The 10,630-nt window shown below is 42.8% G+C and overlaps 1 protein-coding gene and 1 long non-coding RNA gene across 12 annotated transcripts in view; one reads left to right on the top strand and one right to left on the bottom strand.

Annotated features, from left to right (window-relative positions):
* The window catches only part of TENM3 (teneurin transmembrane protein 3), a 323,373-nt gene that overhangs the window by 23,388 nt on the left and 289,355 nt on the right, over nt 1-10,630 (bottom strand). For all 9 annotated transcript variants that reach the window (XM_055714055.1, XM_027814146.2, XM_055714069.1 and 6 more), the window contains one exon: nt 9,652-10,526. In XM_055714055.1, the coding sequence (XP_055570030.1) occupies nt 9,652-10,526 (875 nt within the window). The remainder of the gene's footprint in view (nt 1-9,651; nt 10,527-10,630) is intronic.
* Nucleotides 646-9,651, top strand: LOC129736349 (uncharacterized). Of its 3 annotated transcripts, none has more exons than XR_008732808.1 (5): nt 650-2,342; nt 3,544-3,919; nt 6,352-7,137; nt 8,375-8,510; nt 9,041-9,651. It is a non-coding gene; the product is annotated as an uncharacterized LOC129736349 (long non-coding RNA). The 3 variants fall into 3 exon arrangements; XR_008732809.1 differs by having other exon boundaries at nt 656-2,342; nt 7,050-7,137; XR_008732807.1 differs by having other exon boundaries at nt 646-2,342; nt 6,352-8,510.

The following is a 10,630-nucleotide window of genomic DNA, read 5'->3' as shown; positions in this document are numbered from 1 at the left end:
CTTCCCACTGTTGCTGTACGGTGTATCTGGGGCTGGGGGTGCACCTCAGCCGTGCATACCAAGGGCAGCCTATTCCAGAGCGATTGAAGGGGGCTTGTCCTTTTGAAGATGAGACTAAATTACAGTAGCCAGGCTTTTATTTACAAGACCTCAGTGCTCATCAGCTGCTTTTCAACTTCCCTCTAATGGGAATCCATCCGCCCCCAAGCTCCGCAGGGTCCACGGGGGCCAGACTGGTTTTTGCTGGGCTATGCAGAGCCAGCTCCTGCCCCGCAGCCGCTTCCCGTGTGCTGGGTCTTTAATCTCAAGGCTCCCTGAGGCTGCTGGTTTGTTTCTGTGTCACTTCCCCCCCACCTTCTTAGCTCATCTATTACCGTACAAATAAACTGTGTGCCTTGTCGATATAAATACCGGAGTACGGCCTTTCAACTAAAAGCACCGCTGGTGTGTATCTACTTGGTATGACGGATTGTCCCTTGCTGTAAGGTCTGCTTACACTAGCAGAGCTGAGCGCACAGGCCTTTGGTCAAGAAAGGATGTAAGGCTGGTCTCCTTAGCCAGACATTTTTGTTAACAGAAGAAGCTGTAATGTTGCTTTTTTCCTCTTAATTCTTCTTCCCCCCCCCCCTTCTTTTTTTCTCCTTCTCCATTTTGAAAGGTAAAAACTCTGTGAAGGTGGTTTTATAGGGTCACAAAAAGCAGACATAAACTTATTAAATAGCATTATGTTTGAAAAGCAGATTTAACAAAAGGGCAGCCGGATTATATGGGTATATATTTTTTTTCTTTTAGGACAGTGGAATAGCAAATGGTAAACAAATGCTGCTCGACGCCAGCTCTGCGAGTAACTTGGCATAACATCCTTATTCCTCCGAGGCACCACTACAGACTTGAGGAGCCAGAGTCTCCCCTCTTTGGAGGGAACAAGGTAGGACTTTCAACTTCATGTGCCTTGTAGGCTCCCTAAAGAGCTGATCAGTCCAGCCTCACTGGGGACATCAAGGAGGACCAAATCTCTTGATAAGACTTGTAAATTAGGACCGTGTGTTCAAAATACAGAATGACTGACAATAGGGAGCTGCCTTTTCAGGTGCCGTCTGGAGCCGCCCTCCCACCCTCGCTGCACCGGGTCCCTTGTGAAGTGAGTGTAAAGAAGAGCGAGCGAGCTCAGCTGTAGCCTCCCTGACAGTTCTGTTTGACAAAGAAAATTAACATGGGACAAGAATATTAACTATGTCAGTAACTGAACAAACGGTATCAAGTCCCTGATAAAGCCAAATGTGAAACGGATACTTTCAGGAACCTGGATTGACAATGCAGGACATTTATGTCATTAATAGGAACAATGCCATTTTTTTGCTGAACTATCCTTACTTTTTAAGTGCTTTCCAAACCCACAGAGACATTATATGCCGATTTTCTTGACAGAAATCAAAGCACTTCTTCTCTCATGCATGTAAGATGTAATAATGTTGTTATGTGTCTTCAGCATTGCTATTTTGGTATTACTACCTATTCAACAGTTTCTCAGATCTGCTTTTATTACTTAGCCTAGTTTTAAGCACAAGGAACAGTAAACATTTAAGAATGAAGAAATGGGTAAACGTCTATTAGACGAGCTATGCTACTGATATCAGGGCAATTAGGGACACACTACAGTGCTCTAAAAAATTTCACATTTATATCTAATGGTATCTATACACGGCTGCTTTGTTATTAAGCAGGATGAGCAGCAGGTTTGTGTGCTCCACTGTCAGCACAAGTCTTGCAAGACTGAAGTATGTAACACCATGCTGTATTATAATTATGAAATTTACTGTAAAGTTGAGTTACATTTCCAGTTTAGAAAATCGTGAGATCATAACCTCTATTCTTAGTAAAAGGAAGTTGAAGTTAGAAATTTTAAAAAATTATTTAACAATTTATCTAAAGAAGAAACATGGTAAGTACGGTCAGAAAGCACAACTGTCACTAGGCTCCTCTCAAAAACTGAATGTTGCACAAAACATGGTTACATGTTTGTGTAGTACTGATTTATCTATGGGAAGGTTTGAACAAACCATGTTGTTCTTCAGCTTGTGGTTGTGCACGAATCAAACATGTCCGCTTGATATCTTCCCCTGAAAGTTCTCTTTGGATAGGGGGAATACTTAGCTTGTTTGAATAGAGGGAAGTGTTTTAATTGCCTTTTGGTCAGCCTTGCCTCCACAGGTCTACATGAAACGGTGAGAGACAGTTATGCCTACTAGTTTCAATTTGTGCCATGCTGAGAGGAGGAGAAGCCCCAAATCTTGACTGACAGGGAACCAGCTAGTCCCCGAAATGTGCTTTAAGGGAGGAATGTTATGTATTGCATGCTGGATTGAGACAGGCGATGTGGATAAAGAGGCACTTATGCAAAGACTGGTTATTTCAAAAACAGTCCTAAAAAGACAGTTCAGAGATGGTTAAGAAAGAAGACACTACGTCTTTTGTTGCTTTTATATATTAAATATAATATGGGAAGATTAAAGACATTGCACTTGTAAGTCATGGTTTGCAATCAAGGGCTGATGTGATGCCACAGAAGTCAATGCAAGAATATGGTAATCGGCTGAAGAAAACTGTTTTAATGAGCATGGTTAATTACAGGGTTAATGGTGAAGTCATTGTGTTTTACACTGGTGAAGCAAGAAGCAGTAAAAGCAGAAGGTACAGAAGGCTGTTGATGGTAAAAGGATAAAAATATCTAAAAAGCACTACGATACCAAGGACATCCAGAGAATGCTGTTTAGAGGTGATAAAAAAATCCAGATTACAATTTTGTAAAAAGTTCTGGTATTTGCAAGAAAACAGAATCAAATTAGAATGAAATCCTCCAAATTGCAAGAAATAAAGACGACGAGGCATTTTTAGATACTCATTTTACTGAAATATGAATATGGTAGAAAAATGAACACAAATAGAAATATTAATTATGAGTTGTGAACCTCTTAATATACAGTAAAAATGCAAGTGAATTGACACTGTTTGGGGGGGTGGGTGGGATAATTTTTATCTGATCACCACTAAATACTTGCTTTTATCTGAATGGAATCTTTCAGTAGAAGTTCAGTAGACTTTTTACAAGCCAAATCTCAGTATTTCCAAGTCAGACTCCATAAGCAATGCATTCAGATGAAGCAAGAGGAAAACTGCAAAATATCATCTGTTCCTTGTTGCCAAATGCCGACAGTTACAGATGATACGCCTGGTACGTGGGGAAACTAAACAAGCCCAAACCAGAGGCAGTATCTTACTCTGCATCACAGAGTTTTAAGGCAGTCACAGCACTGAATGCATTGTTAATAAAAGCGTAATATGCAAAGGCTGATACTCTGTAGCACTCAGTGAAAACAGATTTTTACCTGCAATTCTGTCTAGTCTGTAAGTTATTGTAAGAATTTCACATTCTGCATGATTTCACCACCTCTCCAGAATGGCTGGAAAGCTCGTTAATTTAACTGTGGGAGCAAAGTAAACTTGTAAGGGCTCTGCCGCTAATGTCACTCTCTTTGATTTCAGTTGCATTCCTTCGGAGACAGGAATTGAACCAGGAGAGGGAGGAGGGGAAGAAGACAAATGAGCTCAGGGCACGAAGTGCCCGGGGAAACGCTGGATGGACTGTCAAGAGATACAAGAGGGGATTGAGAAGAAACGCACTGCTGGGAAAGGAAAAGGCAGGGAAGCCAAACACGCCGTAGAGAAATAATGACGGGAGACATGGGAAGGAGCGAGGTAAAAAAATAAGGCATCACAGTAGGAGGGCAAGGTCTGGAGAGCAGAAAGACATGGAAGAAGGGCGGTGGATTTCCAGGGAGGAGGAGGAAGAGGCATCTGAATCTGGATCAGATCTCTACCTGCTGATACTACTCCTGACAGGAGAGAAAGGCAAGAGGAGGTAAGGCAGGAAAGAGGTAAGAAAGTGGCTTATTGGGATTAATTCACAGGCTAACGAGGAAAGTTACCCGAGTTTAACCAAACAAAAGGGTTCAAGGAGGCCAGAGGGGAGCACGTGCAGCTTGCACCTTCCAGGGGAGCTGTAACATGGAGAAACAGTTGCCTCTTCCCAGAGGGACCTGCAGAAGCCCCTGGGCTGGGACCACAGAGGGATGGATCCCCGACAGCGGGCTGACCGCAGGTTGTCCTAAACCATCTGGAAGCACTACGTGGCCGTCAGAGACCAGGTGACTGCCAAGTGCACGGGTGTGCACGTAGACTGCAGCCTCCGCAGTGCAGCCCAACCTCAGCAGGGGCTGCCCAGGCAGCAAAGGCTGTCTTCTTGCCCCGGAGAGATCCTGCCTCGCGAGCAGCCTCTACCAGTTCCTCGAGCAACCAGAGGAGCGCCAAGTGCCAGAGGCTGGCGGGGCAGCAGACCAGCAATCCCGCCAACGCCCCAGCTGAAGTTACGCAGGGTAGTTGGGCAGCAAGCTGAGTGGGCGCAGCAAGGTTCTGACACCCCCTCGAGCGCAGGCTCAGCTCCCAGCAGCTCCAGGGGAGTGACTCGATTCAGAAAGTGGGGCTGAACAAGACGCTTGGGACCTTCTTAGAGGGCTGCCTTACGCTCCTGGCCAGATTAAACACCGTGAGTAACAGCAGCTTTTTATCTGGAATAATTTGCCCTCTTGAGCGTTGCCAACCTTTCAATTAACAGCAAGCTTTTTACACATTTTCAGCTGACTTTAAAGCCTGGCTGGCAACTGCTGGCGTGCCAGGGCTTTGATGGTGACCTGGGATGGCAGGCTGGGGGGCAGTCTGACCTCCTGAAAAGAGTGAACGATTGCACAGGGGCACGAGGCTTTTTAGGACTTCTGATAATCCAGAAACTTAGGTGCAGAGAAAATGCTCCTGTGCACCTGGCTTAGCTCTCTGTATGTGAAGGCAGAATGGAAACTGCTGCACACAAGGGCTAGCTAGGAAGTGTCACTTCCAAAATGCTAATACTTACATAATTAGTTCAACTTTCAAGTTTTTCCTGTTTGAACATTCACATTATGCATACATAATATGCAGTTAACAGTTTCCAGCTCAGAAATCTCACAATTTTATGACAATAGAATTCTATTAGCCCGATTACTTTTATACCTTGTTTAATATCATAATTTCATTACAAAACCTAAGCCGGAGGACTTCTAGCTTCATATGGCTCCGTTGGTTTTTCAGTATGTGTGTATTTTCAATCATTTCTGTGAATACTCTGTTAATATCTTTTCTGTTCAGCAAGTTTTTAGACCCTCGATAACAGGTAACACTATGAATTTCAGTAACAGTACTTTACAAAAGTAACATTTCTTGAAATACACAGTTTCAATTTTGATCAGCAGATTATAACCCTTAACAAAATAGGAATTTAGAAATCCATTGTCCACAAAGATACATAGAGATATAAAAGCAAAGTCTGTAAACAAATACTGTAAAGAGATTATATGATACCCTAAATAATCTGAACATTTTCACTGTAAAAAACACAAAAAGTATAAAAAAAGTATTTCCTGTATGTCAGTCCTTCCCTTCTTCACTCAAAGTGGAGACTAAATACACTCAACTCTAGATTAATTAGTGTCCAGCCTAAATGAAATAAAAAAGTAAACTTCTTTTGGATCCGATGTTAGTGTGATTTAGACTGTGGAAAAAAGCCATGAAAAGAAACAAGTCCAAATGCTTTAATATATGCCAGAGCAGTGATTGCCTGTTTTTGGGATGCAATGTTTTTTCAAAGATTTCCTCCTTTCAAAAAAAAGGTAAAAAAGATTAAATCATTTTCATAAATCTGCTGTCATCACTGAGAACTCAACTAAAATGATCTAAGTTCTTTGGGTCCACGCTCTGGTTATACAAACAGGTTTGCCCAGGAGAGTAGTTAACAAAGCTGTTGCTGAATTAGCTCCAAAGACTCATTTTTTTATTACTAAAACCGCACTATTTTTACTCCGGTGTAACTTCTGCCATTTAAACAGACGTGTGACAACCAAAGGGTGAAACAACCCAGCCATACTCAGAGCTGGTTGAAAAATGACATTTCTAGTCCCCTAACAGTTGAAAAGTTTTAACTCTGAGTGGGAAGAAAGTCTAAATTCACCACGGAATAGAAATTCCATTCCCTTCCCCAAATATTTTGAGAATCTGAGTAATACAATAGAGTAAACGAAGAACATAAATAAATTCTGATATTAAAAAAAAAAAAAATTGCATCCAGCAATGAAACAGAAATACTTTGCTATTACTAAAATAGAACAAGGAAGGCAGAATGATTTCTTCTCCTGATTTCTTATTCCTCGCCTGACGTTTGAGGGAAACTTTTCCGTTTTAACAAGACTTCATCTTTTTCAACAGAAAACTCTCCAGCTGAAAATTTTTTAGCCCACACTGCCTACAAACGTGAATATGCAAAACCTGGGAAAGAGATACAGACAGGTTACCATGTCACCTTACACAAGGTTTCCATCTATTTTGGCAATAGTAGCAGAAGCCTCTGGAAACCCAGCCAGGTCAGATGTAACGTTGCAAGTCATCAGTACTGAAAAGCAAAGTCACAATAATGTTTGCTGATCCTCAAATAGAAAATGGCAAAACGGTCATGTTTATATCTACTTCTTCTTCAGAAGCAAAATACAGAGACACAAATTTAGCGCATGGGGATTTTATGTTAAAAAGAAGCAAGCAGCTACGATGCCCAGTGGATGTTTTTAAGAATGCTGTCTTGGCAAGAAAAATAACACTGTGGGTTTTTTTCCCACTTGCTGCCTGTAGCTTTACATAATCAGTGCAGTTTTTTACTTTTGATATTAACTTGTACAGAGCATCATAGAAAACGTGATTGCAAGGGACCTTAAGAGGTCATGTGGTCCAAGCCCTACCCCGTGGCAAGATCCTGTGTTACTCCTGGAAGATGTCCGAATTGTTACTCTGGAATCTGTTCTTAAAGACAGTCTGTGAAGGGCAAGGGGTCACCATCGTCTGACTGCTGCAGGGCTCCAGATCTTCACTGTGAAGTTTCTCCAAATGTCTAATCTGAATCTTCCCCGTTGCAGCTGAACAGATTACTGCTTCACCGTGGCTGTGGGGAAGGAGATTAATATCTGTGCTTCCACAAAAGCCTGATACACTTACGGATCTGGGGTGAGTGAAAATTGCCTATCTTTCTCCGTAATTATTTCAGCTTGGAAATTCTAACGAGACAGTGGTCGGAGGTAATTGTTTAAGAAGTGCAGAAACAGCAGCTTGGAAATAACACTAATACTTCCTGAGGGGAACAGCTTGGCCTTTGGGTGCTCCGTAAGCCAGCTGGCTGTAACCTATCTCAGGCCAGAAAGCCTGCGTGAAAGCAGATCGGGTGTGAAAGATGGCTATTTACCGACTCAGTAAGTAACTACGCACTTCATGACACACAGTACCCTGGATTCTCCCTATGATGAAACCCAGACCTATCAGCTGCCTAACAGTGACTACAATACGCACTTTTTTGCGATCACACAGACGCCATTAAGATACATCCAGGAGCCATCAGCTACTTCTGCAGTACACCACAGTAGGCTACACAAAAACTACGGGCAACATGGTGAGAAATTACTGCCCTGATTAAAACTGGAGGTCCTCAATTAGCCGGTATGAATGCCAGCATGATTTAAAGCACCTGCTGTACCCAGCAGATGCCTTCATTTCAGTAAGGGACTTCACTATCCCCCAGATTGACTGCCTTGCCCAGCTCGCCTGCTGGAAACAAGGGGTTGTGTGTGTCACAGTTAAACACCAAATATACTCTCCGTGGAAATGGATGGCTGTTCCCAGCCCATCCCAAGCTGTGCTTTGGTCTCTCAGCGTACAGGACTGGGAGATGAGGAGCAGAACACACGCCCCTCCCGCCCAAACCGTTTCTCATTCCTCTGTGTATCCTCCCTGTGCTTCTGTGTCCTCTTGGCAGGACCTAAAAAGATACGCAGCGGATGTACCAGTGCACAATTAAATATTACAGATGTGTGCTACTGTTTTGGGAACGTGCCCGCTACCAAAGCCCTGCCAATTTACAGATCAGTGTAAGAATACCTTAAAACTGGCAGCAGCACCATTCCACCTGCTGTCTTTGTTAGGGATCAGCATCTCTAGCCCTGTCTCCACTTCAGGACACAATATGCAGTGAAGCAGCACCTGCTGCCCTCGTGTCTCTGATGGGCATATGTAGAGGCTGGAGAGTACATACAGGTGTTCAGAGTCCTCCTGCACGCTGCCTCAGCCAAATGTACACTGACAGCAATATGAAGTTATCTCAGAACACAGATGTTTGGCTTTGCTGCCGCTGCCTGACACGGGCACTTTATTTTCTTTATCATGTGTGTTGAATTGAAAGCTTTTTTTTTAGGCCCTGACCTTGGCAGCCGTTGCTACTGCATTTCATCACAAAGATAGGAGAAGAGAAGAGGTAAAACAAAAATAAAGAAAAAGAAGAGGGACTTACTGGATTTTCATGATGCCCCTTGTAATCCTGAATACTTCTGGTGAGGGCCCTCTTAACAACTTTACTTACCATACTAACTCTATGTCTTCCACTCCTTCCATTTTTATCTAGCCTTAGCCTGTCTTTCACGTGATTTAAAGATACACGTGGTTTTTCCAGTTGACAGAGATTAACTGAAAAAAAAGCTGTGTTAATTCTACATCAGCCTCTTCTGAAAGAAATTGTGTTTTAAGCTGCATTTTTGTTACGTTTTGTTTGGTGTATCCGTTTTTAGTTCAGCTCATTTGGGCGTGAAGTTGCCTATAAAACCTGTATGTGAACTCTCAGGTTCTACAAGTTTATCTATAAATTGTCAGGACCTTCCTTAGTCAATATAATTGAGGATTCTGCAAAACGTTTTGCTAATCTGGCTGTTATGAACAGGCATTGATGACTTAATGACTGTAACACAGGGTAAAGCAATTCACTGAAAAGACTTTTTTTCTGAGGTTGATAAAATTACAAGTCCTACTGTTCCACTAACACCCCTCGCTGCTGTGCTCACACCTGTATACCGCACATTGTTTTCAGCTTATTCCTGCAGGAATGACACTTCCCCCACGGCCCACGTTTCTCAGCTTCCTCTGCTCGGGTCCACCTGTGTGAAAGCCTGCTGTGTCATCCACGAGATCCTTCCTGCGTATTTGCCACTCAGTGAAATACAACCTTTTACAACTCCAAAAAAATACCCACTCAGACTTTTTGTTGGGGGTGTAAAAGACCATGCAGACATGCTTTTACTTAGAAAAGAAGAAAGGAAAAAATACTGAGCAGTGATGACAGATTCCTTGTCAGTATTTGATGCAGAACAACATCAATCTAATGAGCAAATGGGATGAAAAATCTAGTTTTTGATGCAAATCTACAAAATTGTGGCTGTCTGAGTTACAGCTTTCTTGACGAGAGTGAAATGTTGTCTATTATTTCAATATATAAAACTGAAATTCAAAATAATGAATTTAAAATTATTCAGACCGAATGTTTAGAAGACAGACAGAGGAAGACAGCATGGGAAACAAAAAGTATGTTGCTGGTTTTTTTGTTATCATGGGTCACCTTTAGAGTTACTTCATTAGTCTCTAGAAATACGTCAAATGGTACTGTAAAACTACAAGGCATCTGACTTCATTTTATGTACTTACTCAAAGAAAGTTGTCCATCCAGTCTCGTCGCTTTTAGTCGCCAGAAGTCCACTGTTGCCATGGTAGGTAAATAAGACAAGCTCCTGCCCTTGTGCCGTCATGCTTTTCAAACATCCATTGGTGCCTATCGTCAGCCAGATGACCTGGTTATCAGGAGAGACCACTCTCACCGGCATCCGGTTGGGATCCCGTCTGATACGAAGAGTATTCCCATTGCTGTCCGTTACTGCTGTAATATCATTATCGTTGCTATAGCTGAAATTGTACAGATAGTCCCCGGTGACTAAACTCACAGTGTACTGGTGAGTACCGTTGACATCAAAGATATAAAGCTCTTGGTCAGTTGGAGAAGCAACTTCGTAAAAGTTCACCGAGTTCAGTAAGGGTTTGTTCTTTGACACAGCCCGTATCCTAATATTTCCCAGATCAGCGATATACAGGGTGCCGTCCGGAGACACAGCTAAGGAGGAGGGGGCGTTCAGTTTGGCGTCTTTAGCGTAGCCGTCTCCGTTTTGGTAACAGTCACAGTTGACATCATTTTTGCAATCGCAGTCTGAGGGTATTCCAGCAACTAATGAGATCTCTCCATCGGTTGTGACCTGTCTTATCCTATTAATCTTTTTTTCATCGGTTTCTGTAATGTAAAGCACCCCGCTGTAGGACACGGCGATGGCGGTTGCTGACTCCAGCGTGGTCTGTACCGCGTGCTTTCCCACCGTGTACTCCACTCCAGGAACCTGGCAATGCATGGGCCTCCCGGCAGCAATGCGAACCTGACGGTTTTCAGTGATCTGCAAAACCACGTTGTTATCCAAAACGTAAATGGAGTTATCCATTGGGTTGATGGCTAAATCTGTAGGCCATTCCAGACGAACCTTAACAAACAGAAGTGTTTTGTTAAACAGTTAACCAGCGCAGAAGAAATGAATTCATTCACCTTCAGTTTTAGACACCGCTGGAAGGGTATTTTTCATGTGCT

The sequence above is a fragment of the Falco cherrug genome, chromosome 1 (assembly GCF_023634085.1).
Source record: "Falco cherrug isolate bFalChe1 chromosome 1, bFalChe1.pri, whole genome shotgun sequence".
Classification (NCBI taxonomy): domain Eukaryota; kingdom Metazoa; phylum Chordata; class Aves; order Falconiformes; family Falconidae; genus Falco; species Falco cherrug.
The sequence above is the reverse complement of the archived record's forward strand: the minus strand, read 5'-3'. Positions and strand labels throughout refer to the sequence as shown.